General features: G+C 44.8%; 1 protein-coding gene across 1 annotated transcript in view; it reads right to left on the bottom strand.

The window, feature by feature from the left end:
- The window catches only part of NUP155 (nucleoporin 155), a 1,628,423-nt gene that overhangs the window by 1,549,178 nt on the left and 54,728 nt on the right, over nucleotides 1–24,517 (bottom strand). The window contains exons 3-4 of the mRNA XM_069627148.1: nucleotides 18,986–19,082; nucleotides 15,731–15,801 (exon numbers count right to left, since the gene is read on the bottom strand). Of these exons, the coding sequence (XP_069483249.1) occupies nucleotides 15,731–15,801; nucleotides 18,986–19,082 (168 nt within the window). The remainder of the gene's footprint in view (nucleotides 1–15,730; nucleotides 15,802–18,985; nucleotides 19,083–24,517) is intronic.

A 24,517-nucleotide genomic window follows, 5' to 3' on the forward strand; every position in this document is an offset into this window, starting at 1 on the left:
TACAGCATCGGTGCGGGCAACAATCCCAAGATCCCCCTACATGCATTCCATAAAGGATATGGTCTTGCACTTTAATGGATTCTACAAGTTGAACCATCAGTAACAATAAGTTCACATCAAACTCTCTCATCTGGATGTACATATCACAGCTGATCTATAAGGTCCAGTAGAAATGTCTAGAAAACCGATGAAAGCAACTACAGAAGTATTAATCCCTCACAAGAATTTAAAAAAAAGGAAAAAAGAAAGAAACATTGTTTTCACTGCTTTCCTACATCCAGTAAACACCGGAATGGAAACGTTGAATAAATGGGGGGGGGGGGGGAGTTGGAGGGAGAGTTGCCTTCAGATAAGATTTCTGGGGGATTAAAGCAGAATGTATTTGCATCCCCTCTAACAGAAAGAAAGGGAGGCAATCAATGAAGCAAAATCATAGACTTTAGGGATGTTTTTTCTCTTCCAAATGTTTGGGGGAAAAGGAAGGATTGGCCCACAGTGAGCCAACTAGCTTTTCCACATCCGTTCGCTAGCTCAATTAGGAGTAAATCTGGAAAATAACCTATAGGCAACTCCTTCAAACAGATGAAAATGTGTTACCTGTCTAAAGCACTAAGAAAGCTCAGAGGGGCAACCATGCACTCTACAAAAACATGTTAATTTATACACAGTGGTAATGACGTGGTTAGCGTAGAGTGTAACACGATTTTCAATAAGGGACTATCCACCTAAGGGGTTATAAAAACCTTACTTCTCTAAAGGCTATATGGTGCTGGTCAAAAGGTAAGTAAACTTTTAGAAGATGGTCTTTTAGTGTTCGGAGGACCCTAATTAGGTCAGTCTCTCATAAGAATTAATGGGCGTGATAGACCAGGTTCTGACTCGTTAAGCTGGTTGATGTCCGGATCCAGCGTTACAACCCCAATGTTAAAGACCAGCTACAGATCTCCATCAAGTAGGTGGGTACCCTTGTTAAGAGAACCCTAGTTGGCAAACTTTGCAAGTCTGAAGTTAAAGCAAACCAGTGGCAGTACTAATCTATCATTCCTAAGCAGCGGTTCCAGTGGGGAGGAAGCAAGTAGACAATTTCAAGGTGTTTCTCATGTAGGTTGTGCTTGTGCCCCGGACCAGATACCTTGGCAGTTTAGTCAACATAACAGGTCAGACATGCGTACATATAACTCACATCAAATATGTGATCGGATCAGCAGACCAGCCAGACTAGAAATACATTTTATTAGGGATGAATTAACATGAGATTGCCTAAATAACAACCATATGGTTCGGCACGAAATAAAAGCTTCAGGAAAGTTGATCCCTAATGTTTGAGTAGTGCTTTCGGGAGATCTCAGTGAAAGAGTCTTTCAGGAACATACACGTTTTAAACAAAAATGCACACTATTCTCAGTGAAATGCGAAATCCTTGATGGTGAACGATAAATCAGTAAGTTATATTCTCAGATTTAAATGGGTTCCTAAAACCTTCTTCCCCATCTTCTAGGGCTTCAGGGTCTCCCGCCTCCTCGTGCCACTCTTGTAGAAATTTGTGTGTCTCTTGAAGGAGTGAAGGATGAGTTACTGCTCTATGGCAAGCTGGATTCAATTGAGGTTTACTTTCCCCAAACTTACAATAAAGGGAGAGAGCGAGAGGATATATTCATTCATTATTTTACTCTCTCTTTGTGCAGCCTCCTCCTCCTGTTGTACTTGCTCCTCCTCCTTTTGACTTTTGATCACCAACCTCCTCCTGATGTTTCCCACAAAAATCCTACTTGCCATCACCAACCGTGTTCTGATGCACTAAACTCACGGACCACCTTCTCCCCCCTCATTTCTCAATACATCCTTCTGTCATTCAATCTCTCTGAAATCTTCCTCGTGCTAACCACTCTGCTCCAATCTCATTCTCTAGCTCCTTCCCCAAACTCCCATCCAGAGCATGTGTGTTTACAGATCTGTGTTCCAACTTTTCTGGGCTGGAAGTCTCGTAAGGGTCTTCACCTGTGTCCTGGAGCTGGTGAGGGGCTGGGATTGGCTGGCCCTAATAGTTTACATTAGCCTGGTTCAGAGGCTGAACCAAGCATTTATTTGGCCTGTCCACCATCTTGGAATGCACGGACACTCATCAGTTACTACAGAGCGCTGCCTCCAAAAAGCCTGGCTTTCTGCTTCCTCAGCATGACATACCGATGTTGATAAATCTTTCGAAAACCTCTTGAATACTTGTGCGTGTGAAAGAAATTCATGTCTTGCATAGAATTATGAGTGGAATCTGCTGGTAGAGGATAGAATGGTAAGATTGTAACATTCACGAGTGTACGGGCCGCCAGTAAATAGGTAAAGTCTTGGGAACATACGTCTTAGAACATGGGGGCGTGGCTTGCAGCCGATGGAGTCGGTCGGCTTCAGAGACAGCACCCACCAGATCCTTGAAGATCCAACAAATAAGCCGGTTTTAAGCTGCAAGGATAGCCTATAAACGGTAAGAATAAGTGAGTGAACATCTCAGGTTCACTGGGCTGAGTGGAGATTTGCCTGGAGACGAGACATGAGGAGCGAAAATGCAGAGGCCAACTGAGGTATCCGTAACAAAGATGGTGCCCGTATGACAGAGAATGCAGTGAAATCAAGTGAAGTGCCCAGGAGACCCAGGAAGTTCGGAGGAGCCCAAGCGAAGGGAAGGCTTGCAGGCTGGAGACCTGCAGCAGACACCAGGATTGATAGCAGAAGAGGAGGGAAGACAAAGCCCACGTGTGCTCAGCGGAGAGGCAGCGAGAGGAGGGGGGGGGACGGTGGCTAATCACCCGAATCAAGGAGACACAGCAGCTGCAACAAGGCAAATGCTGCATGTTCCCCTGAAGAGTCTAGTTCCCCCGTCAGCTGTGAACTAACAGCGAGCCACATATCAGAGCACTAGGTGCCACGGAGGGTACAACGAACCATCAGACAACGCCTCCGTAGGCGTGTAATGAAGTCAGAAGTGCTTTTGTTACATTTTGCTTAAGCCCGCTGGGACGCTGTGTATAGCGGAGGAGGAAGGGGTCGGCAAATGCAACTAAAGAACCAGTGCCGAGTGGAGGCAACAAGAGGCTGGCCCCTATTGCATGAGGGCTGCAAGTGTTAATCAGTGAGACAGCACGCTGCCAGTGAATTGTCACTGGGAAAGGGATGACCATTCGAGCCTGGCCCGAGCGGTGACAACATGAGGGAGAGGAGGCCCGTTTCAAATTATGCTTGTAGTGATTAGATGAGAGGAAGATAAGCTTCTGGAGGCTTAAAGCAACGGGGGGGGGGGGGGGGGTGGAGTAAACATGATCCCGGGCTGGCGGGGAAACTACGTGCCTGACCCCCACAGCACCAAGCCTGTAGCACATGGACAAGGAAGTGAGGTGCTGACTGATGCTTTAAGCTACAAGTGGAGAGAATTGAGGAACCTGGGCCAAGTGGTGAAATGGAATCTATACCCCCCCCACTACGCCTGATCTGAGATAGCTGAGACAAGCACCACAGTAACTCGGGGGGGGGGGGGGGGCAATTAAGCAAGGAGAAAGTTAGTAAATTTGAGGCGAGCAAAAATTGTGAATTGTTGCCCCTGCTGCGCCAGGCTGGAAGCAGTCAAAGACATAAGGACAGCAGCATTGATGTAATGTTGTATGTCACACAGGCATTCACACATGCAGAAAGAACCTGAAAGACAAGCTGCAAAGGCAGGCAAGTAGGGGAAACAGACCAAGTCTGCAATGCACTGGGTATAAGAAAGCCACCAGAACCTGGAGGCCCCTCTTGTCCACTACGAAAGAAATGGCACACAACGAGGTTGCCCAAAGGGGGGAGGGAGGGGCGCTGAGCCACAACTTCATGACACAAGGACAGAACACATAGAAACGGTGATTCGGGCAGTATATAATTGGGGAATTCACCAGAAGTACCACGCAAGCAGAAAGCATTGATTATTAACTAAACTGGAAGGCAGATTGCCTGAATGCCTCCCAAACTGGCCAAAAACAAATCTGACTAACCTACCTTAGACGGTTTTGCTAAAACTAAGCAGCAGACACCTGGTGGAAATACAGAAGCGGCGCTAGAGAAAGACGAGAGCGCCATGGAGTTGCACAACAAGGTAACGCTAGCAATAGCAGGCCTGAAGGCCTCATTGGGGTCACAGATTGAAGCAGTGCAACTAGATGTGGGGCTGCCGAGACAGGACATGTGGAGCCTAGCAGAGCGCATTACTATGCTTGAGACACAAGTGATAAGGAATTTAAGGGGGCTGCGGAACACACATGCAGATGTACATGTATTGCAACAGAAAGTCAGCCTCTTCGAACAGATTTGAGGAGGCCGAAGGACGAGCCCCAAGAAATAAGAACTGCATAGTAGGACTGCCGGAGGGGGAAGAAGGAACAGACCAGACGACGTACACAGAAGATATGTTACTCCAGGAAATTGCGCATGGTAACCTCACACAGGGCTTTACGATTGAGAGCGCGCATAGGCCATCCCTCCTCCCGCCCAAGGAGCGCCTCCGAGACTGATCATTGCTAAAGTCCTACATTACAATAACAGAGATAATACTGGCCTATGCCAGGCAAGGAGGAGAAATGAAGAGCCTCGGCAGACCTGGCAATCTACCCGAATTACACATTTCAGGTGCAGAAGAAAAGGGCACAATTTTCAGTGACAAAAAGCAGGCTCCGTACAGCTGGACTGAAATATATGCCGATCTATCCAGCGCAGCTTAAAATTATATACAAAAATAAGACTTGGTTCTTTCGCCAACCAGAAGAAGCGCAGGCACGGATGGATAAGGAGAAGATAGGGCGCAGTGGAAAAGATGGAGAGGATGACCAGGACAAATGCAAGGAGGGTCCTACCTGACTTGAGGCCAGAAATGATGAAGGCACTTTGAACCATAAGCAATGATCAACGGTGCACTTTGAAAGTATTGCAACTATTTACACATCCTGGGGCTACGGGGCTTGGAGATATGGGGCAAATCTCCTGGTGGCTCAGATAGTAGATACTTGGATTTTCGATTGCTCTACATATGGCAGGTTTTACCAACAGTCAAAGCTTTACAACAACGGAGACGAGACCAGACTTACAGCTGCATCGGCAACAACCTCCATGGTTTATTTCTTACGGGCAATTGTTTGTTTGCCCATCCACTGTGCACTAGCCCCAGGCAGGACAGTTTCGGGTAGATGAGAAGCGGACACGCCCCAGCAAGGGTGACAAAGCTGGGCTGTTTTTGGTTCGGGAAGTTAAGGGAATTTATGGGGGGGGGGGGGGGGGGTTTGCCTGCATGCACTTGGAAAGCAAATAGTAGCACAACATTCAGAGTTGGAGCACCAGGGTGGGAAATGAGAAGCCAGGCAGATGTAAATGCCAGGTACGGTAAATGTGCTTACATGGAACATTAGGGGGTTAAACACCTATGTAAAGAAAAAGTATACTCGTACCTCAAGCGATGCAAAGTAGACATTGCCATTATTCAGGAAATGCACCTCGCAGCAGAAAAACAGGCACAATTGGCAGGAAGATGGAGGGGTCAAGTATTTGGTTCCACATATTCCGCCGAGTCCTGATATGGATAGCGCCCTTGGTACCCTTCAAGGTCACACACGTAAAAACAGACAATGAGGGCAGAATGGTGCTTGTCCAGGGCCTCCTTGAGCAGGTAGATACTTGTTTGGTCAACACGTACGCCCCAAACCACAGTGCAGTTAGGTTCTTTAATAATCTATATCCCTGATTGGGTCCATATCGAGATAGTAATACGATAGGGGGAGGGGACTTCAATTGTACATTAAAATCAATACTTGATTGATTGAACGTTAGATAACCAAATTAGCACCGCTCGCAAAGTCATTACAGACTCTCCAAGATTATTTTGCTTTAGTGGCTGCCTGGATGGTTCTTCATCCAGACACTATTCACACTTCTCAGCGCCACAGAGAGTATATACAAGGTTAGATAACTTTTTTGCAGGATGAGAATTAGCACATCATATCACGCACGCTCAGTATGAAGGGAGGGTCTTATCAGATCATGCACCGCTTAGTTTACATTGGCAATATGTGCCCCCCAGGATCCGAATACCCACATGGAGGCTTAGAAGTGGATCGGCCAGAGAGCCTGTATTTAGAGATAGTATTAAAGACAGCATCATAGAAGACGTTTTGCACAATATGGGCAGTGCATCCAGTGCCGGAACCTTCGGAGAAGCGTTGAAAGTGATAGTCAGAGCGGCGGCCATAGCTAGATCCAGCAGTATCCATTTAAATAAGGAACTGTCCTCGGTAGAGGAACAATTAAGGAAATTAGAGCAATCTGGAGAGCAGCAACCAGACAGGGAAGTAAAGGCGAGGAAAGCGAAACAGAAAAGTATGGACTGACGGGAGAGACTGGGCAAACATAGTTTCGCAAAATACACAAAGACAGCATATAGAAGGGGATAAGTCCGTCCGATTGTTATATATGATAGTTTATTTATATAGCGCCTATACATAATGTGTTTCAAAGCGCTTTAAGGCAAGGGAAGGGAACAAGGGGAAAAAAAATGACTTTCTTATAGGCCATGAACAGTAAGGATGTGAAATTAACTATCGTACTCGGCCTGACGACATTTCAGATAGTGCAAGAGCCAAGACATAGATAAGGAAGGGAGGGAGGGGGAGAGTGGGAAGGAAATGGAAACAGACAGGCGACTATCGTACTAGGCTTGACAACATTTCAGATAGTGCTGGATGAGGGTCTGGGGGTGACAGTAAGGGGAGGTGGGAGGAGACAGACGAGGTTGCCATCGTACTAGGTCCAGGAACAATTCTGATAGAGTAAGTGCATAGAAGAAAGTAAGGGGAGGAGATAGGAGAAGGGAGATGAGGGGAGCACAGAGAGTTAGCAGTCAAAAAGAGTGGAGAAGCAAGAGGGGAGAGTGAATACAATTGCAGAAGTCCACAGTAACACATGTTGCAAGCCAGGATACAAGATGAAACGGGAACAGCATGATTCAGGGCCACCATGAGTACAAGCTGCAAAGGAAGTCCAGCTTGAGAGTTGAGAAAGGGTGATGCACCGTGAATCAATGAAGTTCATAAATGTCAAATCCAGCATTGACACAAGACGGTGAAACCAGAATATATCAGGACGGACTCCTGCAGAAGCAGGCTGGAGGGGGGCAGGGGGCGAAGCCGGGTAGAAGAATCAAGCAAAACAGGCAACATCTGTGTGTGAGAAGGGGGGCACAAGGGAACATCACAGGGGGACCAGAGGGAGTGTGGATGGCCTGTGGGGACAGAGGGTGTAAAAACATCCTCCTTGTCCAAACAGGAATTGCCCTTTTCTTTGTTTGCCCTTCGCTTCGGACGCCCGGGCGAGAGACGCCCTGGATCTAAGCATTAAGAGCAGGAAGGAAGAGGCAGGCCTAAGAAAGTGGGTGGTGCTTAGGCCAGGTGACCAAGATTCACTTGCACCTGCTACCCAGCTGTTAGCTTGGTTGTACATGAATGAAGCACAACAGAGCCCCATACATGAGATACACAGGACAGGAAGAAGTGTGCTATGCCCAGAATGGAGTTAATGATGCGTCTTCCGTGAAGTCTACTAACAATTGTACCAAGATAGACCTCTGACATCCAGCACCCACTTAGGGGAACTATTAGATGAGCTCCTGGTGCCGAGCCAGGAGGAAAAGGACAATCTAGAGGAGCCTATCACCCTGGAAGATATACTAACCACAATTACGGGGTTGCCGACAGGAAAGACACCGGGCTCAGATGGGCTACCTAGCGAATTATATAAAGAAAATGCACACTAATTAGCCTCCTACTAGATCAGTGCATTTAGCGACTCTTACGAAGCGTGGGGCCTCCCACTAAGCCTTAGGGAATCCATTATCATACATCTCCTGAAACCCTACAAGACACCGTTGGAGCGCAGTTCTTACAGGCCCCTCTCACTACTTAACCAAGATAAGATACTTAGGTCCATACTGGAGACTAGGATGAAGAGAGTGATGATGCAATTAGTGCAGCCAGACCAAACAGGCTACGTTCCAGGCCGTAGCATGGCCTGGAACTTGCAGAGATAACTTGTAATCTACAGGACGGCGGCCTAGGAGAGACTGTCATAGCCACATTGGAAGAGTTTGATTCATTGAAATGGGATTGGCTCTATGCGACACTGCGAAGATTTGGCTTTGGACAGCCATTTAATAAGTGGGTCCAGTTAGTGTACACTAGAGCGATGGTAAGGGTCAAAACGGGTAAGCACATTTCAGCGGCATGGAAATTTGAGAAGGGAACAAGACAAGGGTGCCCGCTATCAGCACTGCTGTAGATCCTTGCCATGGAACCGATTGCCTAGTATCTCAGAAGAGAATACATGGAGGCATGTACTGAAATAGATGGGGCCAGACACCCAATCTCTCCCTATGGCGATGATACATTATTCTACATTAAGAACCCTGAGGATAATCTGGAATGGCTTCTGGAAGCAATGGTGCTTTTTGCAAAACTGTCAGGGATTACAATTATTAAGGAAAAGTCAGCCCAATCTCGATAGCGGGACTAAGCGGGATGGCGTGGGAAGAGCTACCCGTGCTGGCACTGCAATATAAGTGCGCACTTTCAGGTATCTAGGCTTAAGTGTACCATGACGCTGAGGCGGAACACAAATGTTACACACAACGCGCGCTAGAAGGCTTGCAGGGCTCTGTGAAGGTTTGGGATAAACTACCACTCTCAATGTTGGGAAGAGCTGTTTTGCTGAAGATGGTAGTACTATCCAGGCTGCTACACTTTTGTGAATGTCCCATTTTACATAAACAGACCCTTATTTACGATACTAGCTAGTATCTGTAGAGGTTTCTTGTAGGGGTATGGGCAGAATAGGATAGCGTAATCAACTCTATACAGGTCGTACGAAGAAGGGGGCATTAGGGTCCAGCATTTTGAACTCTACTATATAGCAGGGCCGCTGCAATTTGTAGTAGACTGGCTAGCAGATGACCCTCTTCCGGACACAAGGATGTTGCAATCCACCGAGTAGAGCTATTATCTGAAAGAGTTACTGTGGCTCAAGAAAACTTGCAGCGGCAGTAGATAGTGTCCTTGGGTGTGAAGGTGTGGGACAGGGCCATGGCAGTGATGGAACTAACAGACCTTATCTCGATGCAGATTCCTTTGGTCTCGGTAGTGTCACATTCGATTCAAGCAAAGCTCAGTGTACGCATGTACTGGGAGGTCTGTGGGGTGGCTACCATAGGGTACTTGCTACAAGATACTGCTCATATACCATTCTCTGCTGACAAGACAGACTGGCATCCACACAGGCCAATATCTACTGTACAGGACTATCAAGAGAGATTACACTTAGGTGGCCTGCATACAGCGAGTTAAGGGGGAAACACTCAATAGTGGATGTACTATAAGATGTAGCAGAGGGAGGGCATGCCATATCGAGAATATATGAGCTCCTACTGTCTAATGGGCCTGCCTCCCCTCTAGTGGTAAGGATCAAATGGGAAGAGGATATAGGGGCAACCTTCACAGATGTACAACGGGCTGGGATACAACAAGAAGGTGTCACGAAATGCGCGGTTGCAGTTTATACAATGACTAGTGATGCACATGGCATACATGACACTGCAGCGGATCCCACAGTTTGCGGGCGCAGTGGTTCAGGGCTGTTACAGTTGCAAGGCGATAGATGCAGGGATGCTACACATGTTCTGGTCATTCCCAGTGGTGAAGTCATTTTGGAGGGGAGTGGCGGGTAGACTACGAAAAGGGGGATGGAATTAGATGCGCTTTCCCAGAGCACTTGCCTATTGGGTCATTTTTCACGTCCTAAAGGCCACAAACATGTTCCAATGTTAAAAGATCTGGCGTGCATCCTTGCCAAACAAAGGATTGCTATGGCATGGAAACCGCCCAAGGGCCAGAGAAAAGAAGAATGGTGGAAAGATATGTACAGGTGGGGGATGTGTGGGTGGAATCAGCATCTTGGGAAAGGTTGGCGAGGCGGGACCAAGGGAAGGACAGAGGAGGAATCATCAAATGGCACAGTAAAGCACCCTTGGGTGCCCATTTTGTCAAAATGGCCCGTCTTTTTTCGCCATTTCTTGTTTAAATGAGATTTACTTTGCACGCCAAACCTTGTTTGGTCCCTTTGTTCGTTTTGACTTTGGCAGGATTCACTGGTGAAGCCCGCCTCTGGCTGCAGCGTATCTAGCAGGGCAGGAAGCGAGGGAGGTGCCCGAAACTCCCTGTGCTTAGTCTCCTTGGTTACAGGAATGCACCCAAGGGTGACTGGCTGGAGGGCTGTCCTTGGAGGACAGCCACCCTGCTGTGCGACTGTCAGCTAGGCTACGAATGAATGGGAGAAGGCAGAGTGGACCACTGGACGAAGGAATCCGAAGAAGAACTTGGAAGAGACACCTGCTGCAATTCCTGGACCATTGGTTTGCCCGGTGAAGCCCTGCTGCAGTGCTGAAGCTCCGAATTCGCCTCGACTAGAGAAGACCTGCAAAGGACGACGTCTCCCCCTTGGGTTGGTGGGATGAAATCGACCCCAAGACGAGCTCATCTGGAAATCCTCCGTCTCTACTTCCACTGCTGCTGCAGGAACGATTGCCAGGGAGAGGAACACCATAATCAAGTGAGTCTTCTAGTCAGACCCGAGCTTCAGGAAGATCCTCCGGACTCCCAGGAATCCGGACTGACCAAGCCTGCGCCACCTCAACAGAGTGCTGGACCCCTGATGCGAGGGATGTCCATAGTGGTATCCGAGAACCGCGGTGGTGCCATTTGTGAGAGTCGCAAGAAGCTAAAACAGCGAAGTGCAGCTGATCTGAAGTTTGCCAATTGCTGCCGCCGACCTTCAATTCGTAGTGCAGGAGTCCCCAGACATCCTCCCGCTTGTCCCCACGACTGAGGCCCAGGAACAACAGGATCTGTAGACCTACACAGGAACAGATGCCAGCTGGAACCAATTTCTTCTAACAAAAAGGTACTGTCAAACTAAGGGGACTTCTCTTGTTGCGTAGCCTTGCTAGTTCTCAGTTGAGACTTGTCTTGGTTGCTCTTGCAGAGTTGCTTGCATCTCAGGCCCTACAGTGATTTCATTTTTCTACAAAAACTTCTACAACATTGTGCAAGACCCTTTACCTACCTACAAGAAATGCTTCAGCTCACCTACATTTTTGTTCAACTAACATGGACTGTCCTGGCTCCCTGAAAGGCTCTTCTTACGTCTGACTTTGAGCTTTAACTTTCCCCCAGGAAAGGGTTAATTTACTTTGCAATGGAGGGTTCAAAAAGTACTTACCTGCTTAAGAAAATTTGTTAACCATTGTTTTATTCCCTAAACTACTTCTTTTGACACTAACCTCGGTATTGCTCTAAATGTACCAGTGATATATTAATGTCCACAGTGTCTTAGTTATTTATGTCACCTCCGAGTAGGAAGAATCTGTGTGCCATCCCAAATGGGTATTTACTGATTGTGTATTTTGAAGTATATTGTTGTGTTACATATATATTGCTCCCTTCTAAAGAAGGCTTATTCAACTGACTTAAATTAATAATTGTTTTATCAAGAAACCTTGAGTGTAATTATTTATTTGGATACTTGCCACTGAATTTCTGTGCAATAACTACAGCTCAGATTGACCCCTCTTGAGATGCGTCTGGCTGCACGAGTTAACTGTGTCTAAATTGAATGTTATTTAAGGAGTAATCTGCAGACGGATCCTCGGGCTACCGAATGCGGTTCCCCTCACCGCAATTCGATATGAATTGGGATACGCCTCCCTAAAGTCCCGTGTGCATTGGAGGATGCTCACGCTGATGCAAAAATCAAGGCTCCATATCCCAATACTTTATACGAGTTAGTTGGAAGCAATATTGACTCTTCTGGTTTTCTAACCAAATTCTGCAATTCGTGTGAAACAATCCTCCAAGATGTTGACTCTGACTTGGGGCAATTAAACACCAATCCAATAAGAACCAAAAAGAAGTTGCTGGACTATGATTGGGCTCTCACTGTGGATAGCTTTCACTCATATAAATCAATGAACCACTTAACACACGAACATAAGAAAAGAGGCTCCCTCTCTAAGATTCTCACCATGTTTCCAAATAGAATACATCAATCTCTTTTGTTAAGAATACGTTGGAATATCTTTCCTACTTTTGATATTATGCTGAGAGGAAAACAAATTAATGTGAAGGATAGCCTATGTAGATTTTGTCATCTGGTACCTGAAAAGGCTAAACATCTTATCCTTCACTATACTAAAATCAATACTATAGACTCCTGCTTAAGCTTATTGAAGGATTTGTACTCTGGCCAACATACGGACCTCGTCTGGCAACGTTGTCGATGTATACAAAATATACGAGAGGGATTGGCGCTCTCTGGATTTATTCTGAATCTCCATTTATATCACCTTAGATAACTGTGGGGTAAAAAACTATTTGCTGCCTCCTGTATTGACTGGATTCTGTGTCCACTCAAGTTTGCTTTTACTAATATAGGTAGACATTTTTCTTTTAAAGTTTTTAAGAATGTGACGTTTTTTGGTTATTTCTTTTTTAAGGAATTGTTTTGTTCTGTGAATGTCATGTGGTTAACCTTTTGCTCTGTTGATTATCTTATCTTGAATTATTATTGTGAATCTTTTTTTTATTCTCTGTAAATTCTTTTGTAAAGATTTACTAAAACCGTACACAAATAATAAAAATAAGATACGTGTGGCTGCTCAGTCACCCTACCAACTTGTGTAGTGCATGCGTATACCAAAGGTTGGGTTAACTACTGCCAAGAGGTCAATGCTGGTGCAGTCTCCCACAGGGTACTGCATACAATCTTGCTAACAGAATGTTATAAAGTGTGCTTTATGTTACAATGTACAAATGTCAAAAACACATATGGTAATTTTCCGCAAAGTTTTCACTCATGTATCCGTAAAAAAACCAACAAATTTAGACTTAGACGGGATCTCTCTTGGCTTCTTAAGTGGGATGCCCTTTAGCAATGGCTTTGTGATCCGTTTCATTGTGATGTTAACCAGCCTATGCAACTGTGCTTTCACTCAGTGGCTTTGGGTCTGGTGAGTGACAGCTTTATGCTCCTGTTCAATATGGGAAGTGCAGTGGGGTCCAGCATTTTTTTAGATGGTTTTAATGAGAAAACTAGATATAGACCTTACCGCAGGCTCGGAGTATGACTTTGTAATGATTTTGCAATGTGTCCAAGATTCCAGACTCGTGCAGGACAATAGTGGCAAGTACACCCACATAGGCGTTTATGTCCTAGGGGCTCTAGGTCCTATATCAGACAAATCAGATTCTAAAATGGTACCAGCAGCAGGTATAACTACTGGTACTCTCGTTTTATTTTACATCTGTTTGCTAATGTGTTTATGTAATGCAAGAATCTGTGCTAAACATTCTAACAAATTCAAGAATTTCATATTATTTTAAAAATACTAAGAAGACTAAAAACAGGATGAGATGTCAAAGTCGTAGTATGTGTGAGACAGACATGGTATCAAGAGAGACAGACTCAAAAGTAACAGTTTGATAATCTTCATTATCGAACTTTGTGGGTTTGGTGTAATGCCTACCTGGACCTAACGCGAAGGGGATTATTCCCTCAACTGATACTTCTAAGGGCCGTCGATGTGCCCAAGTACAAAACCAGAGTTTGTCTGTCTCCAAACCTATCCTTGCCCTCACTCATAAATAACATGGGATAGCAAATGTTCTTAAAAGGAAAAATGCTGACTCAGAAAAATAAAAAAGGAAATGTAAACCACAGCTGGTTTCAGATAGTCTTAGCAATGGGTGTAGTTCTGCCAGTTCAAAATAGTTTAGCTCAAAAGGTTTGCCCTTGGAACATTCCACGCAGGGCTCCTGCCTAAGTCAATAGAGTTCACAATGTCTCTGGGTCTCCTGGGGTTCCCTTCCCCAAGCCCAGGTCCCTCTTTACGAAGTTCAAAAACAAAATGTTCCTCTTGTCAGGATGCATTCTTCAATGTATAGTTCTTTCGTGGGTTTATCAGAGAATTCCGAGCACACCGGGCTCTTTGCTCCTCCCAGGCCTGAACCCTGACCTCTAACCCCTCTCCTTATTCTCTGGCACCTTTTCCTCTTTGCCGCTTTCACTCAGTACTTTTCCACTTCGCTGTGCTTCCTGCACACCTTATCTGTCATTCACACTTGCACCTCCTTTCCATCTTTCTGTGCCCCTTCACTGTGCACTCTTGCACCTCCAGTTTCTCACCGTACTCTCCATTTCTTTCGGGTTGCTTGCACCTCTCAACTGTCTGTTTTCCTGCTCACTGTCTCACTCTGTTTTGGGTCGCTTGTACCCCCGCTCTCCTTACTTTTGGGTCTCTCTCACCCACTCTTGGCTGTTTACGCACCGCCAGCACACTTTGCAGTCTTTCATTACTCACACGCCTCTAGCGCACCTTTACCGTCATTCTGCTTTGCTTTTTTGTCCCGCTTTCGCTCACTGCGCTCTTCTCTTCAACAACGCTCCTGCTCCCACTCCAGCCACCCGCACTCTACTGAGTTTCTTTTTGTCTCATAAGACTCACCAACAGTACCGTGGCACCAGCGAAAAAGGTCAAATGGGTTTGGATCAAGGTCAGGTCTCACCTCATGCCCCTCAGACACCCTTGACACCAGCACACATCCCAAGAGGAACAAGCATTTCACAGAACACCACCAGCAGGCTGCCTCACTCCGGCTCCCTAGCAAAGCTGCAGCCCCTCACGAACACTGTGCCAGCGTCTCGGCACGCTGTTCCCCTCCGGATTCTCCAGGGTTCTCTGGCCCAGTCAACAATCCCAGCTCGCCCTCAGATTCTAGCAGAACCATCCTTTTTATACTGCACGGGAGAGTCAGCTGTGTACAGTTGGGGAAATGTGCCTGACAATTAGTGGGAAATGCCTCAGTTTGTATCCCTATGTTGCTGCTATGGGTAATCATTATTCTTGATCACCTCTTCCCAGTACTCATGGGGAGGGTGAGATAGGAAAAGACCAATGAGGGTTCTTGCAGGTCGAAGGATAATAAGTTGGAGGAAAGGAAAAAATATCCCATGAAGGCTTAGAGGGTGTCTTCCTTAGCCCTGGTTATCCTAATTGGATACCGCGTCTCGCCTGAGTCACCCAGATGTATTTCCTCGGACTCGGCTAGCCAGGTGATCCTCCCTCGCTTGTCCAGCACCAGGGTTGGGATCCAAAAGCAATGGCCCTCCCCCATGCCACCTGAATTGAAGAATCTCATGCCTACCTGGGAAAATACCCTCAGGTTTCAAGCATATGGTTGAGGCCCATAAGCAGCCTCAACACAAAACATGTAAAAAAATAAACACGTAAGGAACAAGGCATGAAATTGCAATAACATTGGCCCTGCTTTTTAGCCTTACATGACAACATGAGGATCTAAGGATGATGTTTCAGTGCCATAGCAACGGTTAAATCTTTCTGGAGTTCAATTACTAATGCTGAAATATAAAGAGACTTTTCCATTTTTTGATAATATTATGTAGCCTCCAATGTTTTGATCCTGAAGAACCAGTGGATGCAGACAAAGCAACAGTGAGGAAAACATTAGATAAACAAGCTACAACATCCTCATCATATTCATCAATTCCAGGAAGGTACCTCCATCAGCAAACAAATAAATTTCCATTTTCTGCATTAAATTCTTACCTGCTTTAGGTTTAACAAGTCCCACAGATAGTATAGTTTCGCTTAGTCCATCAAAGTAAGCCAGGTCACCCCTGTGAATAAAAACATTTATAGTGGTCATGCAAGTGATTAGATTATAGGCGTGAGGAACAGAAGCTTTCTTGGGACCCTCTGGAAAGTTATCTGAATGTAATGCTTCCAAACCACAAATACAAACCTTCCCCCTTGGAGAAAACACCCTCGGCTTATAGGGATCCACACCATAAGGAACTACCCCACAATATGCGTCACTACAATTTTATGGAACTTTTAACCAGACCGGAGGAGAGAGGGGTGGGGAGTTTACTGTGCCATCTTAATGAATGTAGAACCATACTGATTAAGTAGCAAGTTGGTCAAAAATATTCCTCCCTAATATGAGAGCCTGAAGGAAATCAACAGGAATAGGCAGATACAGTGTATCTGCACTTTAACTCCTACAAATTGGCAAATACTCCCAAAAAATAAAAGTAGGGGTTAGTAATAATCCCAACAGAAATTAGGAAACCAACACAAAGGAATTAGTCCCCCAGCTTTCAGCCCCATATCTCCATCACTAAGTTTGGCACAGTAGACCGTCTAGCGCCACAGGAAGAAAATACTATTATTACTGCCTGATCCGAAGGGGTAAAAAAATGCATTGCATTATATGCATCAATAACATGGTGAAAAGAAAAAAGAAGCCCGTTTATACGAGGGTCAAGGTTTGTGTTCACTAATAAAATACTCTCATTGCAAATGAACACAGGGAATGAGCAGTATCCATCCCAACTTCAAGTGTAAAAGCAGGCACATGTACCTGCTAAAATTGCCATCCACTTGAAAAGTGCATACAGAGAAATAAAGGGTGATAGACTTTATGCCAAACAAGTAGCTTTAAACTTGTAACTGACCACCCCCCCTCCCAATTTTGTCATTGGTTCTTTGCAGGGGTGGTAGCAATAAAATGGAGCTGCAATAACAATTCATTAAGACTTTCTACAAATATAAAATGTGTTGAATTTACTATATCAAAACATGCTACTGATCATACATAAACAAGAGAAACAAGGGAAAAATGTTCAGCTTCTTTATACGTTTAGCTTGAATAATGGCACATGGCGAAAGGATGTCCGTTATAAGCTTTACATTTTAAGCAGTAAATACTTCAGCCATGAACTACTGGATAATTAAAGGCTTACAAAGATTTGGGCCATGTCACCAATCTGGACAATTCGTCCGTTCTCCCCAAAATGGAGCCACCCCCTTTGATGCAAGGAAGGTGAGCCTGCTGGCAAGTGGGACATCACTGGTAGTGTTGCCCCTCTTAGGGACAAAGACTCCTATTCCAGAGGGGACCCCCCCAGTCCAAACCACCTTGTCTGAATATATGTGGAAAATACTTTAATATCCACTACAACGACTAAGTTTCACAAAGATACTTCTTTATATGTATTAGCAACAGGGAATGCTGAAGCCAGCTTGAATGTCATGATCAGCAAAGAAGGACACCGTTCTTCCGATGCCTATGACACGTATAAGACAGGAAAATCTTACGGCGGAAAGGAAACGCTAAGCATCCTGGAGGGGCAGAGCCACGCAGTGCCGTGCGGTGTGGTGTGTAGCAGCAAGAAGGGCAAGCAAGCGGCGAGCCAAACACCAGAGGGTTGGCATTCTACCCAACCAAGGGCGGAGGGGGAGAGTGGGGGGTAGGTAGAGACAAAAATATCCAAGTCTCATTTGGTGGTGCAACCACAAACGAGCAGTTGGGCTGTATGGCTGGGAACAGATGCAGAGTCCAGAGCGAATGAGAGAGCCAGAGTCCCTGAGCTATGCACATGTCGTACTGTAGCGATCGAGGTTACGGGAACCTGAGAAACCAGAGTGTGCAACTACACTATGGACAGGGGAATTGAGAAATAGGCCTGAACTCTTTCATCTAAGGCTGAGAAAGCACCAGAAGGTACACAACTCTGACAGGACAGGGTGGAGCACCGCCCAATGTGACTTAAAGAAATTAAACTGCATGAGGATAACGGGACTCTTGGGAGAATCCAACACCTCGAAGGAGGTAGTTTATTTTTATTGTTTACCAGAAATCCTAGAGGATTGGAATTATTCACAACAAAAGAGTTTTCTTTAACAAAAGAAAGTGAAACCCTAACTTGATACAAAGACTGGGAAGAATATCCTGTGGTGGGAAAGGAAACGTTGAAACCAAAACAAAAACAAATATAAATTGGGCCAGGCAGACACCCTGCTGAGGCTATTGTACAATGCCTCCCCTCTCTCCTTTTATTTAGATGTTTTTACTTGAAGTGATGGGTACTGTTATTTGGATAGGATTCGGACCAAAGAGCTTCATTTTGGACTTTAAAGCACCCTCTTGGCTTCTGTTTTGTTAGGCAGTGAACGTCCCTAGTTCGGCGTTTTGGATTTTATTTTAATAAAATCTTGCGAGAATGCCCTCTAATCATCCGAGTCCTCCTTCTGGTCCACCAATGCCAGCAAGAGAGCTTCAGGTGCAAAATAAGAGCTGTGTGGATGCAACAGAGGAACATGGAGCTTTGGTGGGCTGTAGGAAGGAGATGAAAACAATTGTAGAGGAAGAATGAGAAAATGTGGACATAAATTGAAGTAGGCAGGAGGAATGTCAGTGACTGTTGAGAAGCATCGGGCATGTTATATAAGCTACAAATGGCAAAGATTCAGGTAACCTGAAGCATAAAGTAGGCACAGAGCAGATGGAAGGGACACTCTGGGCTCTGCACTAACTTTTTGACCAAAGAGTCATTGGCTCCGTTAGCGAAATGTTTGTTGTTCATTTTTAAACTTTATGAGCCAATTTGCAGTTTTCCTAAAGCAGCATCAGTGCATCAAAACCTTGGACCTAAAACCACAACAGGATTATATGCCCCATTTTCTTCCTCATTGTACTGTTTTGCATTTTACTTTATTCACCGGGACGCTGGCTCATGTTTACATACACTTGATTTTTAGCATACTCTTTCAGATTTATGTAACCCATTTACCTGCCCTTTCATGCTTTACCTTTCAAAACAAATGCTGATCATTAGCTTTTTTACTTTGAGCATCAGTCTGTGAGCACCTCTGCACTTGTGTAATCTGTGTCTAGCGAACTTAATTTACAAGGAAAAAAAATCTATTCTAGAATTTAAATTATGCATGCAGTGACTTAATGTTCACTCTTTCAAAGCGATGCTGCTGTGTAATGAGACCAGAGTTTCAGAAACTTACCCATCTTCATAGTTCCACATGAATATGTCACTGTCTATTGTCAGCCAGGCCCTGCTGATCTCAGGGAACACTCCCATCATACAGTTGCACTGCATATCTATAGCATTACAGATGTAAGGACCAACTTAAAAAACATTCGTCAGTTCAGTTAAATACATAAATATGCAATACTTCAATCCTGAGCATTTAAGCTAAGAGGTATGGAGCTGTGGAAGTGATACTTTTACGAATGCTCATGACAATTGGTTCCACCTCAATAGCCTCAATTGTTAACAGTAGTGGTGGGACCCAGATCACTAGGTACTCTGAGGTGGTGAGCTGTTTCGTTATTCGTTCTTTTTTTTGGTATACCATTTTATTGGAAGAAAATCAATAAACTAAGTTTACATGTCACAAGCATCATGTAGACTTGCAACTGTCTTGTCATTCTTTATAAAAACCCAATAACCAGACGCATATGTTTAAGGGCTACAACGTAAACCACTAACACAGGACTAAGAGGGTATACAGGGGAAGATTGCTGTGAATAAAGTAAATAGTCATAAAGGGTATTTTAAACAGTGTGGCCAGTCCAAAATGTATTTTATGTTTTCTAGTGCATCAATACTGTGCATAAAGTTTATTGTAAGCGGACTAAACACTTATACAAATTAACGTCTTGGGTCCATTTAGACATTGTCCTCCAACAGGTGCATAGCATGCTCATATCTTGAGTCTAGTCCTCCTCGATGGGCTTTTTCACTAAGTTTCTACACTTCCAGGGTTTTTAGATTTTTTTGGGGGAATTCTTTGATGTTCAAAACATTGTTTTTGTTGAACATGCAGGCCTAAAGATGCAGAGAAGATGGATACAAAGTACACATACCGTTGGCATTTTCAAGAAAGCTGTTCCGTATCAGCCCCATTCTTTCAAACACACCAAACCCTTTATTCTAGTACAACTCCACAACATATACCCTAGAGTGCTGTGACGATTCACAGGATCTCGTCACTTCTCCCCACAGGGGAGACCTTCCCTGTGGGGCTATGGAGGTGAGCCAACTATGCAACATTCCCCAGGGGGTGGCGGAAAGCAGGACCTCACAGGGAGAGACTCCCCTCTTGGTTGACAAGGACTCCTGTTCTGTCAAGAACCCCCTAAACCCCCCTTATGAGTTGACAAGAACATCTTAAGACCACTTGAGTCATTCTCAACCAGTCACTGTTACTGCAATAGCTGCAAGAAACCATCTCCTCGGGTAAAATGTACTGGGGGAAAAAGAAGAAGATTGGAAAAACCATGCAGAGTACTGTGATGAATCAGTCAGGAATCCCACGGAAAACCTGTCCTGCGACCCTTCTCATGTGGCCAGGGAAAAGCAGACGTTTTCCGATAGCAACCCTGGGGGTTGCTGTTCTGCGGGAGAATCACGAGTGGGGAACCAGGTCAGGAAGAATCTGAAACCCCCTTGTTCAACTTTTCGATACCCCAAATTTCTAATGGCCTACTGCAAAATAGAAGAGGCTAGAAAAAAGTTTTTTTGCATTAGGGACTTCAAGTCCCATAATTTCAGAAGTACTGGGATGAAGAAGAGGGCGGAAGAGGAACTGCAAAGTGCACTCGTTTATGGGAATGACCCCCACCTGAGGGAGACTGGAAGGCTTTATAATGACTCAGTGCCTTAACACACACATCTGTGGAATACAACGCCCAGGACGCTTTGCAATACCCCGACGTGTCCGAGTCTCAATCCATGGCAGTGGATGTTCATAATGCATTTCGATAAAACAGTATGCTGTGTTTTGATGGTTTGTGTAATGGATTTATATACACTAAAACACCTTACTAAAAAAATGACTGGAAAATGCACTGCATGCATCAAACGTTTTTATTAAAGACGTTTCTGCAGGGAAACTACCCCTTTCCTTACCCGCCCCATCAAATCATCACGCTCAAAATGAGCTGCATGACCACTGCGCACCTCCCCCAACTGGTACTGTGCCCTCTCACTTTCTTTAAATCACACCCACCAACATGCTAACTCGAAAACACTACCGCCTTCATCTCAGCGCTTCAGTGACTGTTCTGGTGTTTTATGACGTTTTGTTTCACAGTGATGAGGTATCCTAAATGATGGAGACATCTGAAAACAAGGTACAATGTATTGCATTTAATTATAGTCTCCAGGAAACCAAGTGCTAACCTTTGCATGTGATGGAGCTGGGGTCAAGAGTAGAATTGCATCAAATTAAATCAGGTATGTCTGTGCATTTAGAATGGTATCACATCAGAGGTTGTTCGAGTGCATTTGAACAGAGAAGCTAAAATTATCAAAGCTTTCAGGTTAATGCACCAAACTAGAATAGTCAAGCCCTCTTGGTTATTACACTAAATGCCAGAAAGATTTAAAGAATGTTCGTTTTACATTTAACTAACTAGGACATATGGGAGTAGAAACAATGTGCCTATAATCACACAGTGTGTCGTCTTGCTGAGCCAAGACCAAAATTCTTACTCCCGATTCCTCAGAAAGGTGCCCATCTTTGCGACATACCGTGTGATTATTCTTTCTACCCCACTAGCCCTAGTTGTGTTGCAGGAGATTTTCCATCGTTCACTGGACCATCCGAGAAGCAGAGTAGGTTGTCCAAACTCACAGACTTGCTTTACGTGTTGATCTGGTGTCTTCATGATTTTATCATTTTTGACGTGGGGTGTGCCTTCTATCATGTATTCCGAGTGTGACAGGGAGTTCAGTCGGTCTATGATGGTCTTATCAGCGCTTCAGGACCATGCCAGTATTACCTTGAGTGTATGCAGTGAAGACACTAGATCGCCTGAATACATTAACATGCTCTGCACAGGGCACTGCTGCCATCTAGTGGCCTTAATAGACTACATTTAAGGAAGGGAAAAAAAAATAATAATTCCTGAAGTTGCTCCTCTCCCCGGCCGAGTAGAAAAATAAACTTACACGACCTTTCGAAAATATACCAGCCAATGCAACCGAGCAGATTTTGCGAGGCCTGTACCTTCTTACCAGGGATTCATAGGTCTTATTTATTATTTGAATACACAAACCTGTAGAAATGCCACCCATAGGTCTCTCCTTCATCTGGCCGACCAGTGGCAACACACACACACACATGGTCCACGCACACATGTCCGAATATGAGCATCCCAAGCAATGCACTTTTGTAGGGGGCAATCATACTATATTAAAAAAAGACCAGCTGTGTGTGTCCGAAGCCGTCCCGCCCATTTCACCTGTAATCACCACTAGAGAGCCGTTGCCTTACTCCAACAATAAGACTAGAAGTTCATTATCTTCAATGTGAATAAAATTTAACAGCATACTTCAAGTTGCATACACTAAAAAAAATATATACAAAAAAGAAATGTATTTGATTAAGCACTTTCTCTAGCAAAAAAAAAAACGTAATGTACTTATGTAATTATTCATTTTTATATTTCTTGGTATGTTATTAAAACAATATTCTTCATGTACATTTGAAACTTTAACTTCCATTTAATTCATTTTCTGATTTCATGTCTAGCTCACTCCGACATCACTCAATATTATATATTTGAGTCCCAAACCCATAAGTGGAATCCAAGACAATGAGGAGCAGATACAACAATTGGCTCTATGTATAAAGTTGAACTTACAATGGATTCTATGAGATTTCGTTTAGTACACCTCCATGTAAGGAGCAAGATCCTTTACAAATTTGTTTTTGTAATCAACATGAATTACGTTAAAATAACCACATAAAATATTTACACTCTGAAAATACCTTTCTTTACGCACATTAGCCCGTGTACAATTGTGTGTATCCAAGTGCTAATATCCCAAGTGGCGCTCTTTGGCATAAGTAAAAAGCAGAGTAAGGAGTTTTCCAACTCGTACTACTTTGCCTCCCCAGTAAATGTTGAGAGTCCATTCACAGAGTCAGCAATGAGTGCCATTTTCTATTGCATCTTCTCATGTCTGTAGAGAGCAAATGCGTTCACCAATTACTCAAATGATTTGCATCATTAACTTTCAATATAATCAGCTGATCTAACGTTTCCAGGCACATTTGTGGTGGTTAATCACTAGTCAGGATGCACCACATTGGCATTCCCAAATGGTATTTACAAATTATGGAAACACGCTTTTCACATGGTTAATGGTAACAATCAAGCAGGATAATTCTCATTTACAATGAGCAACATGCCCAACAAGTGTAGTGCCACCAACTGACTGTCGATTGGAAAGAAATACTGCCACAGCGCAACCAATGATGCCAACTATTTCATAGTGAATGCTTGAAAACCAAGCCCCCTGGCTTTAACGTATCCAACAAGGTCCAAGCCAATAGATCTCATCTCTTTCCCCCACCCTCTGCCCTATGGGGTCCCTCAGGATATCCAAAAGATGCAAAAACAATGTTCTGCGCCAGGGTAAATGTCTCCCTTTCCCTGGCCTTGGCAGGGTTCCACAATGATGCAAAACAATGTTCTTTACTTTCGTGTGTCCCACTCGTCTGACTCATATAGAGGGTAGGTCTGGTTCACTCGCCTGCCAGACACTACCAATGGGATCATGCACTTCTGTATTTGAGGATCCCTTCCTTTTATTTTTCAGGCCCCCGGTTCTCTTAAATTCTCTGTTTCACAGTTAACCCGGGTTCCTTCTGTACCAGTTACTGTGACTATGAAGATCTGTAAAGGATGAAGCGTTTCCTAATTCAGGCTTTGAGATGGTTGCGGGTCCCAGACTCCCAGTTCCGTCCATAGCTTGGTTTACTCGCCTGCCAAGCATATGTGGTTTCTTTTATCTCTTTGTATCTTATGGTCCCAGATCCTTGTATCCCATTCTCGGTATTAGGTCCCTGGCTTCCCCAGACCTCCTCCTCCTTTAGGGTCGCCTGCATACTTGCTCGTGTGGTTCACACAGTTCTGGCATATCCCCGAGCAGCTGTGCTGCTCCGCGAGGCTCTGGCAGCGTTCGGTACTTCAGTTCGGATGCAGCACCACCACAGGTTGCCGTTTCTTCCACCCCATGCGGCTTCCCTCTACAACACTTCCCAAGACTTCGGAAGGACTGGAGGTTCTGTTTGGCAGCAGCCAATATAGTCCCTTTCTTGGACTACCCTCTGGCTCTCTTCCTCCTCCGTACACAGCATCCCATCCTGCTTCACTCCCTCCTCCGGAGAGGCATCTCTCGCGGTTCCTCCGAGGAGGATGGCGGATCTGCCAAATCAGATCCTGAGAAAGACTATGTTCTCTGGAGAGAGCTCCATGTTTCCACCCATCTTCCTCACAGTGGCCATATTGTGGAGGTTTGACAGGTAAGTTTTCTTCTGTGTCCTGATACTTTTTAAAGGTAGAAGGATGGTTTACCTTACATAAGTGCATGTTAGTACGGTCTGGTAGAGTGGAAGAAAGGATAGGCTTTGGGACAGAGGGAAGTTGCGAGATAGGGGAAACATAACGCGTTACCTTGGGATGGTCATCCCTAGTCCCATAAGGGGTTTCCTCCCCCATGTGATCCAACTGCTGTGCAC

Source organism: Ambystoma mexicanum, chromosome 6p (genome assembly GCF_040938575.1).
Source record: "Ambystoma mexicanum isolate Mex_15411 chromosome 6p, UKY_AmexF1_1, whole genome shotgun sequence".
In the NCBI taxonomy this organism is placed as follows: domain Eukaryota; kingdom Metazoa; phylum Chordata; class Amphibia; order Caudata; family Ambystomatidae; genus Ambystoma; species Ambystoma mexicanum.